Source organism: Tupaia chinensis, unplaced genomic scaffold (genome assembly GCF_000334495.1).
Source record: "Tupaia chinensis unplaced genomic scaffold, TupChi_1.0 Scaffold000049_1, whole genome shotgun sequence".
Classification (NCBI taxonomy): Eukaryota; Metazoa; Chordata; class Mammalia; order Scandentia; family Tupaiidae; genus Tupaia; species Tupaia belangeri.
Genome location: NW_006159507.1, coordinates 326,329 through 341,636, shown reverse-complemented (window position 1 = coordinate 341,636; position 15,308 = coordinate 326,329). Strand labels below are relative to the sequence as shown.

Genomic DNA, 15,308 nt, shown 5'->3' with positions numbered 1-15,308 from the left:
GGCCCCTGCGCTGTCTTCTTCCTGAGGTAGAACCTATGTGGACAGACGTGGCGTGTAGAGTCGACACCACCACGATCTAGATTGGAACCCACGACCCCAAAAGCCTTTGTTAAGACCAGGAGGTGGGGAGAGATAGCAAGTGTTAGACAGGAAGCCAAGAGGGGTCGTCAGGTGGTGTAGTGGTTAGGGTGCTGGATCCCACATGGCCAACCATGGTTCGAGTCCTGGACCCAGTGGCTTGAAGACCACACCAGGTGCATTGCGTGTGTGCCCAAAATCTCAGGAGGAGAACGGAAGAAAGAGGACTGAGGCATGGCCAGGCCTCCTGGGGGTGATTCCTCACCTTCCCTCTTACCGTACTTCTCCAGCAAGTGCACTTGCCCCATGGGAGCGGGGGGAGAACTTAAAAAATCTAAGACAAGGTAGCCCCTAAGACTCCACTCCCCTAACTCCAAAAGCAAAGCGTCACGAAAGGAGAGGCCCGCATTATACTCAGTGTGATCTCTGGCAGGTCAACTGAGATCATCTGGGCTGCTATGGGAGGTGCCCGGCCCACCCTCGAGGCCTCAGTACCAAGACAAAGGAAGAGGCAGTGACAGGGACAGGGACGTGGAGCCCTCTGCACCTCTGTGCCTTTGCACGTGCCGTTCCGCTTGCCCAAAACTCCCTCCCAAACCTCCTGACCTCACTTCTCCTAACAAGCCACTATTTCTCCATCATGATTTGACTTGTGGCCATCTCCTCCTGGAGGCCCTCCCTGATTTCCCAGGTTAGCTCAGGCACTTTTCTTCTGTGCTTGTAGAACCTACAGAGAACTATACCGAAGACGATTGGTTACAGACTTGCTTGTCTACAGCCCTCCTAGACTGTAAGTTTTTTGACACAGATAAGGGCCGTCTGTCAATTTTTTTTTTTTGAGAGGTTTTTGCTATAGGGTGCGTCGCTGGCCAGAAAGACAGAGAGAGACAGAGAGACAGAAAGCAAGAAATAACCCCCCGGGAGATGGCCACACCGTAATCCCTTCTCCTCCATTCTCCTCTCAGGATCTTGGGCACGCACACACACGCGCCCAGCGTGAGTTTAAGCCACCGGGTCTGGGACTCGAACTGCGGTTGACTACATGGGAGTCCAGTGACATAGCCATTACACTAACTGCTGGTCCCCGTCTGTTAATGTTTTTAAAAGGCAGTGAAAGCAGATACAATGTATCAAAAACTTATATGCCAGACACTAGGATAAGGCCATTTTGTGTAGCAAATGATTCAAACCTCAGGATGCCCCATGAGGTGGGCACCATTTATTCCCCATAAGAGACGAGGAAGCTGAGACACAGCGGTGAATGGACATGCCCGAAGTCCTGCAGCACCAGCCCAGGCAGACCCGAGAGCACGATCGCGCACTAGGCCAGGGATTCTCTGCAGAACAGCTGGCATTTGGGCCGAATGAGTCTTCATGGTGGGGGCCGTGGGCACTCGGCAGTATCCGGGGCCTCTAACCACAGTAGCAGCATCCCTGCCCCTCCCAGGTGTGGCAATCAACACGTCTCCATGCATGGCCAAAAGCCCCGGGTGGGGCGGGACAGCCCCAGCTGCAAACCCCTGCCCAGTGCACTGCAGCTGGGCCGGTGCACAGGGGAGGCCGGGACTGTTGGAAGCTCTGGCCTATGAGTCATGCCTCGAACCTGAGATGATTCCGGAATGAGGCATGTGCTTGCTGCCAGCCCTGGCGGAGACTCAGCTCGGCAGGAGACATCCGAGAGTTTTCATTTTCTCACTCTGCCTTGCAGGGAGCTCCTGGGTGCTGACCCAACAGCAAGGCACCTTGAAAATATGGGGAGATCTCAACTGCGACAAGATTACATCAGCAAAAGGTCTTCCCCGAGACCCAGGTCTCAGACAGAAGGTGGCACGGTGGCAGAGGACCTCGGCCCCATCCCACACCCCAGGACAGAGGACAAGACCAGGAAACTCCACATCCTCAACAAACGGGGCCTAGGGAATTATTATTATTATTATTGTTGAAAGAAGGCTTTTTAAGTGAAAATTCTGCCCTCCCCCTGCTATGATTGCTCTATTTTATAGCTTCAAAATGTGACACACATTAGCCCCGACCCCTTCAAAATCAGTTTGGAAAGAAAAAAGGAAGAAATGTTTATAAAAATAAAATGGAGTGGTCAGCACTTACAGAGAAGTCTCTTTGCCACGATTCCGCTGACCTTCAGCAAATGCGGGGAGTAGGTGAGAAGAGCCTTCGACAGCCTCTGGCCACGCTTGTACCTTCCCCTGGGCTTAAATCTTAGTGTCAGTGCCTCTGGGAGCTACTTGTCATCGCAAAAATGCTAACAGCCAACACCTCTATGCTCATAGCAAGAATCTCTATATGTATCTAAAATATATGCACATGTTTGTTTCTCAAAACCCTGTGAGGCAGGTGTTGCAGTTTCCCCCTTTTACAAATGGAAAAAAAAAAAAAAAAGAGGCAACTGAAGCTCAGAGAGGGAGAGGGATCTTTCCCAAAGTCACGCAGCTGCTAAGCACCAGAGCCAGAATTCCGTCTCGGGCAACAGGGCACCTCTACCCACCTAACCGCTGTTCCACCATGCTTCTCACTCAAGAGACTCTCTCTCAATGGTGACAACTCAACCCTGACACAGGGAAAGGAGGTGCCTCCCTGGAAGGGTGCTCCCCACTACTCTAGGGACCCCACTAATTCTCTCAAGAAGCAGGATGCCCCTGGCAGTGCAGAGGACTAATTTCTTTCATCTGGAATGTTCATTATCTGCTCCCATTTGCCCCAGGATTGAGTCAAGGATTATTCTGAGACTCCCACTCGAGCTGCATGGTGATCCTGTCCTCCTGGAGCCTCGCGTAGGCCTGTGGCTGCCCCTCACGGCCGTCTAAGGCAGCCATTTGCAGGGAGGGCCAACCCCCTGGCCAACAGATCCCTTTTGAAAAAAGGAACAGTGAGAGAACATCGTCTCCGTCTAGAACTGCGGGCGGTGGAAATTTTGGGAAGCAGCGCACAATGACCAAAATAGAAACCCCGCTAGAGAACCTCCATGAGGCGCCAGCCCTCTGGGGGGCTGGGGGAGGAGGTGCACAGTGCCGAGGTGCTTTCAGGCTCGGATGACTCGGAGGAGAGGAGGCAGGGTCTGGCCTGGGGATGGACACCCTCAGACAGGCGCAGGGCAGAGCCAGGCTCACCCCTGTCCGTGGTGCACCCAGCCACCGCTCCCTGAGCTCAGCCTGAGGCGGTGTGAGTCCCAGGCCTTGGCTCGAGACATCACAGTCTGTTGTCATGGCAGCGCTTAGGATGCCACAGCCTGGCACTGCAGCAGAGCAGCCAGAGGACAGGGGCGTGACAGCGAGAACAGACCCTGCCTCCGACACCTGCCCCACTACTCTAACAACTTTCTGCATGTGGGGGGCTGCAGGGGATCGAAACAACAGAGCGAGAGGGCGGGTGGAGTTCTCATCTGGCTGGTGAGCCCCCCCGAGCGGGAAGAACCAGAATAAATTCAGCGCACGGTAAACTTTCCAAAGCCCCCCGACCCCAGCTGCTCCCCCAACTCCATCGTGCACACAGACACCGCAGTCACCGGATTCCCAATCGGTGAATCGCGTGTATTAATAATGGCGGAGAACCAGGTTGTCACACCCTTCATCCAGAGGTGACACATACAGACGCAGGGCCTGAAAGGCGAGAAATTCCACTCAGATAAATCAGGTCCAGAAATGCCAGAAAGGGAAGAGAGGACGTTTACCATCCTGTCTCGTCCGAGTGGAACCACTGGAAAAAGCCACCGTGAACACTATGGGCTTTACTGACCTGCCCTCGGCTAGGACAGCTGTCTGCCTTCCCCAGACAGGGCCGAAAGCAGCGCTTCCCGGGCAGGCTGCCACGAGGCTGGGCACCGGGATGCAGGACCAACGAGCCTTGCAGACTGGCTGCTGGCATGGCGTTTTGCAAAAACACGCGCCCACATGCTGACACGTATTGCCTCTGGAGACAGATGGGGAAATGTATGGAATCTGCAACTCACAGGCTTCAAGGTCACCTTTTGGATGAGGGTGGGGGCCCAGGCAGCCCACAGACACAGGCCTTAACTCCATGTTCAAATTTGGATGGAAAAAACTGCCCCTTGCTGATTTAAAGCCGTTTCATAGGGCTCCTGGTCTTCCAGGGCTCTAGGGAGCTTTCCATTTTCACTCATTCTCATAGGTGATGGTCTTAGCTCCTTTTCTGTGGCTATGACAGAATACCATGGCCTGGGTAATTTATAAAGAGAACACATTTATTGGGCTCACAGTTCAGGAGGCTGGGAAGTCCAAGAGCATGCCTCTGGCATCTGGTGAGGATCATCCCATGGCGGAAGGCAGAACCATAGGCACGAGTAGCCAAGAGGGTGAGAAAACGAGGGACTCATTGTTCTATCAGGGTCACCTTTTATTTTTTATTTATTTTTTGGGGGGGAGGGAGAGATTTTCACTATGGGGCGTGTGCGCTCGCCAGACAGACAGAGAGAGACATTAGAGACAGAAAGTGAGAAATCACCCCCTAGGGGGGATGGTCACGCTGCAATCTCCTCTCCTCCATTCTCCTCTCGGGATCTTGGTCACACACGCACACGCGCCCGGTGTGAGTTTTAAGCCACCGGGTCTGGGACGCGAACCGCGGTCGACTAGGTGGGAGTCCAGCGACATAGCCGTTATGCTAACTGCTGGTTCCCAGGGTCACCTTTTAAAGACTCCGTGTCTTAGTACACAATAGGGATTAGGTTTCCAACACGGAAAATTTGGGAGGAACAAACCACAGCACAGATGTTCGCGGAGCCTTAAGCTTCCGTGTGTATCGCCTCTCCCTGCAACTTACAAGAAGCCTTGGAGGCAGGTACTATTGACACCCCTGCATTTTGAATGGAGAGACCAAGGCTCAGGGTGCAGGGACACTCAAGGTTACACCCACAGTCAGGGCAAGACTGGGATTCGAACTGGGGCATCACTATGTGCAGAGAAGTGCAGGCTGGATGTACATCCCAAGTCTTTCTACACAGGTACAAGCACTCAAGAGACAGCTTTTCCTGTCCCCTCTCTCCCAGAAGGTTCCCTTGTGGTCCCATGCAGCCAGGAGCCCTCACCAAGGAGGAACAATTTGCCTGACTTTGCTCACCAAGGACTGGGTTCGTCTGTGCTGAATCCCACACACGACACCCAGCAGGACACACGTGTCCCCTCTCTCTTGTTCAGCACATGTCTGAGATTTGTCCATGTCATGTTTCATAGTCACTTTTTCATTGCAGTGTAATATTCCATTGTGCAAATGTGCCATAGACTGTTTTATCCAAGCATCGTGTGTACTCCCTCCGTTTAAAGAGCTAGTCACGTGAGATTAAACTTGTGATTTACAGAGTCCTGTCTCTAACAGAAGAGAGTACAGTGCATGACGGACTCACCAAAAGGAGAAGGAAGGATCTGGTCAAAAGAATTAACCAGAAATAGACTTGAGATAATCCTCCTGCAGAAACAGGGCTTGTGAAGGCTAAACCCACCCGCTCTGTCAAAGGGGGACAGCCACTATCCCTCCTTATCACCCCCTAACCAGTCAAGCAAAAAGTCCTCTCCCTTACACCAGCCCCCTCAGAGAGCTCCCCCCTCACTCCAACACCCTCTGGCACAACCTGAAAAGCTGATTTCTACGTCCCTCTCTACCAACCTAAAGTCCAAGTGGAAACTTCCCCTGGAAAGCAGTGAGGCCCATTTAACCCTTAGCCAAGGGCAGAGATTTCAAAGTACCGCGTTATTGACTGACAGTTCTTTATTTATACTTTCCCTGGGAGCTCTCATTGTGCTGCCATGTCCCCCGGGGGTGGGCACACTTCATTAGTGGTCCCTGCCAACCCCTGGTCATTAAGACATTCCTCTCTACTCCATGGCAACAGAGGTGATGTTGCCCAAGCCGATCCCAGACCCTCAGCCCACCTTCTCACAATTTCACAGGTAAACAGCCCCTTTCCGTAGCCTGTAAAACCACTTTTGCAGGCATCTCAGACTTAAAGGGTTTTCTTTCCCCTTTCATTTAGCATTCCCACTTTTGCAGGCATGCCCAAGCAGGTCTGTTTTGATAAGGACCTTTATAAATCCTGAGCTTTGCAGGCCACTTTCTTCCCTTCAGAAAGCTCACCCAGGCATGGCTCAATTAAAATTCACATGGTAAGGGCTGGCTTTTAGAAATGCAATTTATTAACTAAAACAGGCCCAGCTGAAAAAATGCTCTTTCCTGAAACCTCCTATTAGCATGTAGGGAGGGTTCCAAACGCCAGCTCAGGAAAAGCGATCTCCCCACTCGCTTGGCTTGCCGCCCACCTGTAGTGCATTTCTTTTGCAGAGGAGAAAAGTGTATGTTTATTAAAGGGCCCAGGCACAGGGCTTTAGATGAATGCCAGCTTACTGGAAATACGGGGGACAGAGGAACGTGTGGAAAGACACTATAGGGATGCTGCTGGCAAAATCCAGGACGCAAAGAACTGCACAGAAAAGTGACCTTATTTCCTCCAGCAAGTGGCAAGAAAACAGATGGGATAGGGCTTTTGTAGAATGAAAGCGACATAACGGTCAGGCCAACTAAATATAATGTAAGGGACATATTTGGATCCAGGTTCAAGCAAATTAACTACCAAAGACACCTGCGAGACGAGCAGGAAATTTGAACACTGGATATCTGGCATTGAGTAATTATTGTTCTTAGGGTTAATAATGCCATTTGACTTTTTTCAAGAGCACTTTTCTTGGCAAGACACTGCTCTGTTTATTAATAAAATATTCTGGAATCAGAAACTCGATGTAAAGCAATTGGGGTTGAGGTAGGGGGAACACACTGGGATGGAAAGATGGAGTAAGACTGGGCTTCCATGAATACTTGAAGCTGGGTGACAGGGCCGTAGGAGTTAGTTACACCACTTTTCTACTTCCACACATTTGGGGATACCTTCAGGGAAGAAGTCAAAGGCAACCCCTTGTGTTTGGGGCCCCAAATCAGGTTCTGCTCAAGAGAAGCAGTCGGCCTCTGGCTCATCCCAAGAAGAGCCGCAGGGCCGAGATCCGGCCTTGTTCCCTGAGCTCAGTTTGGAAAGGTGCGGCAAAAACCCAATCTTGCCCAGGGAAGGCGAATCTGGCCAGAGCTCTGCAGAGCCTGTGGCTACTTCCTGTGCTGGGGAGGCAGGAAGGAGGAAGTCCCTTTTTGCGAGGAAGCCACAGCACAGTTTTCATGCTACACTTTCAGAGCTACCCCTTTCTGGCCCTGACTGAGGTAGGTCTCATGGGACCAGGGCATGATGCCACCTGGGGAAACCCGGTACCCCCAAGAGAGGCAGCCACAGAGGAACCTCCCAGTCATGGAATCCAGACAGTTGAGGAAGCTCTTGGAGCCAGCCAAGTTCCGGAACTGAGGCAGAGGCAAGTTTTCAGAGTCAGCAATGAAGCTGCAGAAGGGCTCGATAACTCGCTGCAGCACCAGACGCAAGGCCAGCGGCTAGCCTCTCCGCTCCAGCTACCAGACGACATCGCCCTTCACTTCCTGACCCATCTCAAAGCTCACGAGTCATCAAAGTCTAAGGCAAAGACTCCTCCAAGGAGCCAATGCCTTCAAGAATTCAGGAGAGCTAGGAGATGTCCAAGAGCCAGCCGCCACCACCATCCACAGCCACACAGCTCCTGCTCACGTGCCCACATCACACCCCCCCACTGCACTCCATCAGCCCTGGCAGAGTGGCACTGTCATCACCCGTCCCACTTAACAGATGGGATAATGCAAGTCCAGTGAAGCAAACCACACCCCCTCCACACCCACTAATAAGGAACTGTGGAACTCTCACCCATTCATTAGGCAAATATGTACTGCATGCTTGCTAGAGGCCAGGCACTTCGGCTTAGCCCAGGTGGAAGACAGCCAGGACAGAATTTTAAGCCAGCAGTTCGGATTTTAGATCTGGTGCTTTGATTTGCTGAGCCAGTGGCCTCCACAGCTGGAGAGAACAAGGGCCCTAGGAGGCATGGCAACCCGCTGGGATATAGAAAAAAATCGAAACACACCAGTACTTCCATTTATGTCCTGTCCCCCTTCTATTTTTGCCGTAAATATTACAATGAGTACAATCCCATTGGGAGAGTGGCAAACATACAATTAATAAAGATAGGCATGGCAATGATAAGGGCTGAAAGGCACACATGCTACCCACACGCAAGACGCATCAGGCGCGCGACAGCAGCTCTAGACGGGGCCCCGCTGCTCTCTGGGGCCTCATTCTGGCCGTGAGCTGTGATGCTGAGGAAAGAGACTTGGGACCTCAAGTCCCCAGGTCCAAGGCCCGCCCTGCCCTTTCCTGATGCATGACTCTTGGCAAAGTTCGCTTTGATATCTTTGGATGCACAGCTGGGACTGAGGACCACAGGCTACCATGCTGTGTTTTTCACATTTCTTTAACCCACAACCTAAAAGGACCGGAGAGCCTAGGAAGTCAACCTGAACAACACCACATAAGGTGTTTTTTGTTTGTTTGTTTTGTTTTTTTGTTTTTGTTTGTTTTTTTTGGAGAGGTTTTTGCTATAGGGCGCGTGCACTCGCCAGACAGAGAGAGACATAGAGACAGAAAGCAAGAAATCACCCCCCAAAGGGGATGGTCACGCCGCAATCCCTTCTCCTCCATTCTCCTCTGGGGATCTTGGACATGCACGCACACGTGCCCGGTGTGAGTTTTAAGCCACCAGGTCTGGGACGCGAACCACGGTCGACTACGTGGGAGTCCAGCGACATAGCCATTACACTAACTGCTGGTTCCCAACACCGCCTAAGGTTTTAAGAGCCTCTACTCCTGATTGAAATCTAAACCCGCCTAAAGGACAGAGGGCCTTCGCCTTCGTCGCTGGGATGGCATGTTTGACAGTGAAGAATGACTGAGGCCACTTTCTTCCCATTGCCTTTGCAGCCCTGACAAGGCCTCCACGCAATTCCAGCCCTCACTTCACCCTCCAGCTGCACCTGCAGACATTATTTGTCCAAAGCAGGCCTATTGAGACTTGTCCTTAACTCGACACAGATGCCAATGTCTCTGAATGTCACATGTGTTTAGTGAACCTATTTGCTTGCTTAGTGTAGGTCTCTATTTTTAGTAAGAAAAAAAAAAAAACCAGGTAGCGTATCACAGCACCTCATTCACCCCTATGTGTTTACAGGTTGTGTCCATATTGGTTTGGGGGCCAGGCAAAGGCAAGGACTACATCTCATTCATCTCTGTACCCCCACAGGACCTGGCACAAATTCAGCATTCTGTGTGTTTGCTGAAAAAGGAGGTTTCAACTGTACCCTGTGACCAAGTTGAAAGCAGGTGTACCTCAGCCAAGCATAGGCAACACAGAAGAGTCTGGGACTCCCCCCCAAAAAATAGTATAAAATGTGTATGGTAGGGGATGCACATGACTTGGTCAAGGATGTGTGGCTGTGAGGTAGGGAGCGCGAGGTGGGAAGAATAAGGGGAGAATGGGTGCACATGCGTGGGGTGTACATACACTCCTGAGAGTGTGTGTGTAGGACTGGCGACTTTCATCAACTTTTCAAGGAACTATGACCCCAAAAGTGTAAGGCTACGGGAACAGACTCCATAAAGCAACAAGCACTGAGCAGGTGGAGTTTGTTTTCTTTTCTAAAAGGTCAAAGTTAAAGCTACATGCTTTAGTTTACCAGGAATGGAAGAAGGGTGCCCCAGACCTTCCCTGATAGAGGCAAATCAGAGTGAGCTTGTCCCACAGGACTGTCCCTAACACAGTACTCAGGGAATCTGGCACTCTGGAGGTGACCAGGGATTCCCAGCACCTATCTGTCTCTCCCAATGTCTTATGAATTAGAAGCAAGACTCCATTGGGTCCACAAGGAAATTCAATGCTGAGCTGTCTGCAGACAGCCTTCATATCTGCCCCCCCCCCCCCCCCCGTGGGTGATCAGAGGCCCTGGCCTAGACTCCCACAACCTTGCCCCACTCTCCTTATCAAGTTATACTTGGCTGTCTCCTCCACTAGAACAGCAAGGGTCTACTCTGCACATCTCTAGGCAAATAAATGTGAAAACCTAGACAGATGAAAGAATTTTAGAAAGACACAATGCACCAAATTTGACTTCAGTAGAAACAGAGAGCATAAACAGACCTATTCCCACAGACACAATAGAGAAAGCCATTGAGACACCATGCCACAAAAAAGCACCAGGTCCAGATGGCTTTGCCAAAGAATTCTATCACATATTCTGAACACTCAGTCCTGGTGATACATAAGTCATTCCCGAGTCTGGAAAAGAATCTAAACCTGCTAGCACATAAAACCAGAAATTACAGACAAACATCAGTCATGAATACTGTTGAAAAAGATCAAATACTATCAGATGCCACCACCACCATAAGAAAATACTACATAGCAGCTAGATAGGAATGTTTCAATATTATGGAATCTATTATTGGGTTGTCAGAAAAGTCATGACACATTTTTGCATAGAAAAATATATCATGACTTTTCCAACGACCCTAGTATTATCCAACACGTACTAAGTCTAAGAAGAATAAAATTGTATTTTTCCACAGATTCTAAAAGTCTTTGATATAATTTAACTCTTATTTCTAATAGAAACTCTCAGGGCCAGCTGATGGTGTGAGACTAAGGCACTGGATGCTCACATGGCCAACCATGGTTCAAGTCCTAAGCTTGGTGGCTTGCTTTTTCATTCTCTCTCTCTCTCTCTCTCTCTCTCTTTGATGAGCACACATGCCCTATAGCAGATTAAAATAACAATAAATAATAAATAAATAATTTTTAAATTTCAAGAAGTTTTAAAAAATAGAAACTCTCAAAGAAATAGGAATGGATGAATATTTCCTTAACCTAATGAAATACTGGGATCATCAGAAAAGTTATGACACATTTTTGCATAGAAAAAAAATATATCATGACTTTTTCTATGACCCAATACATACACCTTTCTTTGGTTTGAATGCCCCTATCCCTAATTCAAGTGTTGGAACTTGGTTGTACTGTAGGGTGTTAAGTGAAACCTTCACCCCTTCATAGTGTCCCAGGATGGGACCTATGGCTGTGATAAGGTTATGAGGGTGGGCCCCTTTGAGTCCTCGTCAGTTTATAAAAAGGGCAGAGATCAGAAGAAGCACGAACTTATGGACAGCCATGCTGCTCAGAATCCTACTCTCCACCATATTGTAGTAACTCATTGGAAATTGGCTCCTGGACCTTGGACTTCCAAACCATGAGCCAAGTCAACCTCTGTTCCTATGAATCCCAGTGTAGATATTTCTGGGAATGCAGTGGCGGACTAAGACACACCTCACCCTAAAGCCAGCACCAGGTTCTGTTGCTAAGGTCAAGAACAAGGCAGCGATGCCCACCATTCCATTACTACATAACCTTCTATTGAAGGTATTAGTCAATGGCATTAGACAAAATGACAGAGACAGCTCAGTGAGGGCATGGCCTGAGTCTCCTTCCCCCTCATCCCCCAGGATCTAAGATGACACACGCACAGCAGTTAACTGGATAGAAAATAATGGCTCACTTTAATTGAGCACCTCTACTAACCAATCAACGGTTTAATGAAACTCTAGTACGGATCACACTCTGCCCATTGACTTACATGGGATAAGCCATTCGAGATGGACAAAAACTCTATGAGCCATTGCTATTTCAGCCATTCTACAGATAAGCAAAGAGAGGTCCAGAGAGGTTAAATGTCTTGTTCAAGATCATCCTGTTGTAAATGTTCTAAATTCCAGCCTTGCCTGGGTCCTAGGCAGTTTGCCAGCGTCCTTCCCTATGTCTCTCATCAAATGAGGGATGGGAGCCACACATACAGAAGTTCAAAACACAGGCTCTGGAACAGGCTGCTGGGTCCACACTCAGCTCCACCATTTACCAGCTCTGTTTTCTTGGAAAAGCTGCTTCAGCCCACTTCATCCCTCTGTGCCCTCATGCCTCTTCTGTGGAGCGGGGGTGATGATAGTGCCTACCTGCTCGTGTTGACTTTACAAGGGATCAGGAATGTCTGACGCTCCTGGCAGGCTACAGTTCCATGAAATGACATCCGCCTTCCCCCGGATTCCCTCATTCTGTCTGTCACCAATGAGGGCCTTTTCCTTCCATGGTTTTTGCCAAGCTCCTGCCCAGTGAGGGTACCATGTCACATGCGTGCTCACTGTGCTGGAATCTGGGCAAAGCCCAACGGCCAGATAAAAGCTAACGTTGACCCTGGAGTCCCACCACGTGGAAGCAGACAGAGGTGACTTAGGAACATCTGGGTGAACCAGAAGCCAAGCCCACATCTGGCACATGCCAGCTAGCCGCTCAGACTCACAATGTCCCTTCTCTTCCCGGGCGTTGACTCCTCTGTGCTCCCTCCATCACAGCAAAGAGTCACTATTTTACAGGCTCCAGAGCATAACTCCCTCCCCTTCAAGAGCAGGCTTCGCATAGTAACTTCTTTGCAAAGAGGATGGTTTGGAAAGGAGTAACTGCACAGTGGAGACTCCTGACAGAGGCCGACCTCGGCAGGGGTCACGGTCGGCGCTGACAATGACGGAGCATGCTGTTAATATGCACCCCTGATACATGTGAGAAGGATGCTTTACCTTTGGGGTTCTCCTCCCCAAAACTCACGGCTCTACTCTAATCATGAGAAAAATAATTTTAAAAAAAATTGAAGGCCGTCTATAATAGACCTAACTAGTACTTTTCAAAATGCTCAAGGTCACCAAAAATAGGGATGCTCTAAGTCTGAATAAAGTATGAACTTAGTTAAAAATAATGAATCAGGCTCAGTAGATGGTATAATAGTTAAGGCACTGGATTGCCACATGGCTGACCATGGTTTGAGTCCCAGACTTGGCATATATATATATATATATATATATAGAGAGAGAGAGAGAGAGAGAGAGAGTCAATTTTAAAAATACTAATAAAGATAAATAAATAATTCTATTAAAGAATAGTAATAACGCATCAATATTGGTTCACGAATGATAACAAAGGTACCCAATACTGATGTAAGATGCCCATAATGTAAGGAAATTAGGTGCTGGCTAAACAAGAACTCTCTTTGCTATCTTTATTGTTTTACTTTTCTCTAATCTGAAAGTGTTCCAAAAAATAAACCTGATTTTAAAAAAAGAAAAAAACAGATTCCAGGGCTTTCACTGTGCTCACTTTGATACCCAACTGGTGGCCACCAGGCACCATTTGCCAAGAAAAACTATAAAAAGTACCTCCCATCAGATTTGGCTTGGAAACTATTTCCCCGGAAATCCGCCCTCCCAACCCTGAAAAAAAATGTTAGCTGATTGCAAATCTGGGAGGGGTGTATTAGTTCCCTGCAAAACATGACTTTAATCTTAATGCACAGAAAGCCACTGATGTGAGTAGGGATTGTTTGCAGATTCTTAATTGTATCTTTTCAAAGCAAAGAATGGCCTCCAGATTGCCAGTCTAGAAGACTGGCCTCGTTCGCTGGCTAATTATTTCCATCTCCAGCCAAAACACAAAACTATTACTAATTACCATCTCCTTTATCCGTGTGCAGGTGAAACCCAGAGTGAAAGCAAGCGCCTCCCCTCCAGTGCCGGTAAGGACGCTGACAGAAGGGAGGGGAAAGCTGCTTCATTCACCCATTAACTCAGCATCTCTGGGAAACAGGAACCTCCGTACCTTGGACCCACTTGCTACCCCAGCCAGAGCGCACAAGCCCATCCTACGCGCCAGATGCCTGCAAGCCTGCCTGCATTTGGAAGTTAAGCTTGCCCCTGAGCCTTCAACCAATAGTGGCTGGGCTGGGCTGTCAAAATCAGGAAGCCTGGCTGGGTATTTTTGTTTTTTTCCAAGACAACCTGCTAACCAGAAAAATACAGTGAGGTTGGGCGTGTGACCTCCTGCACCCCCTCCTCCTCTTCTGACCAGTGCTCCTGTTGAACACGTGAAATGACAGCGGAGCTTTCCGCCTAGCCTGGGGAAGTCCCCAGCCACAGAGGGGAGTTGAAGGCACGGACTGGGTTTTGGCAGAAATAGACCCAGTCTTCCTGAAGGCAAACTCCAGCCCCCTGCAGCCCCCTCCCCGAGATGGCTGTGGCGTAGCAGATCACTTAATAAAGATCAGATGGTCCACGTGGGGACGATTCTCAAATGCAGCCACCGCAGAACCCAGGGAGGAAATGGGCCGGCCTCAAACACCGAAGTCAGCCATCCTCCAGCAGCAGACACAGACACCCTCTTCCTTAGTTTCAACACAAAGTCCCCAACAACCGCTGCGCACACGAGGTGGGGGGCAGGGGCGGCGCTGTCTCACGTCGGTGCCTGCAGGGAGGGAGGAGCCGCTCCGCAGCCCTGATAATTAGGCTCGATGGCAGCCTCTGCGTCAGCCCGGTTCCTACTAACTCCGTTCTTCGTCTTCCTCACCTCCTCCCTCCAAACACAAATACATCACTTGCATCGCCCTCTGGGGAGCCAGTCCCAGGCAAGGGGCCAGCAGAGATCCCCCAGTCTGGGGACCTGCCACCTCTTGCTGAGCTAACAGCACTAGTGACCCTCAGAGAGAAGTCACAAGTAACTGGAAACTGACGCCCCTATGGGCAAGAGTGAGCCCAGCGCCCCCTAAGGGCGGCAGCGGTCACTGACGTCTGCTCCCCCCCCCCTCACCTGGCTAGGGCGCCCCCCCTCCAAGCCCCCAAGGAAGTGTGGCATCTCGTGCAAAGAGGGGCCCTGTGCCCACTCCCCGGGCCCAAGCTCCTGCCCAGGCTCGGGCTCCAGGCCAGGGGAGCCTCCACAGACCTTCGATAGGATTCAGATAGTCATAGTCGAAGAGGATGGAGAAGTCGAATTCGACTTGGGGGCTACCCCCTGGCTCATGGCCTGGGGCGTCCCCGCCGTCGGGGTCCGGCTGCTGCTCCGGGGCATCCATGTCGTGCAGGGCGGCGAGAGGGCTTCGGGGTTGTGAGCGAGGGGAGCACGGCTTTCTCCGTGGCCACTCGTCGGGGGTGGCGAAGGCTGCAGGACGCTGAGTGGAGAGGTGGCTCGAGCAGCGGGGTCGCTTCCCTCGTGGGGACGCACGCGGGTCCGGGGATGGCGCGATTGGCGCAGCGGGTCCCGGACGCGCCGAGGGAGCTGAGCGGCGGTGGCGCGAGCTTCCTGCTCCGGGAGGCACCTGTTGCAGCCCAGGGAGGGGGGGCGGAGAGGCGGGGAGAGGGCGGCCAGGCCGGCGGGGGCGGGGCCGCCACC

At 50.6% G+C, this 15,308-nt stretch overlaps 1 protein-coding gene across 5 annotated transcripts in view; it reads right to left on the bottom strand.

The window, feature by feature from the left end:
* Nucleotides 1-15,222, bottom strand: part of NFATC2 (nuclear factor of activated T cells 2) — a 181,831-nt gene extending 166,609 nt beyond the window's left edge. For 4 of the 5 annotated variants that reach the window (XM_014591178.2, XM_027775060.1, XM_006141262.3 and 1 more), the window contains exon 1: nucleotides 14,862-15,222. In XM_014591178.2, coding sequence (XP_014446664.1) covers nucleotides 14,862-14,991 — 130 coding nt within the window. In that variant the 5' untranslated portion in view covers nucleotides 14,992-15,222. The remainder of the gene's footprint in view (nucleotides 1-14,861) is intronic. The other variant, XM_006141259.3, reaches the window with a different exon arrangement.
* Between the last annotated feature and the right edge of the window lie 86 nt (nucleotides 15,223-15,308).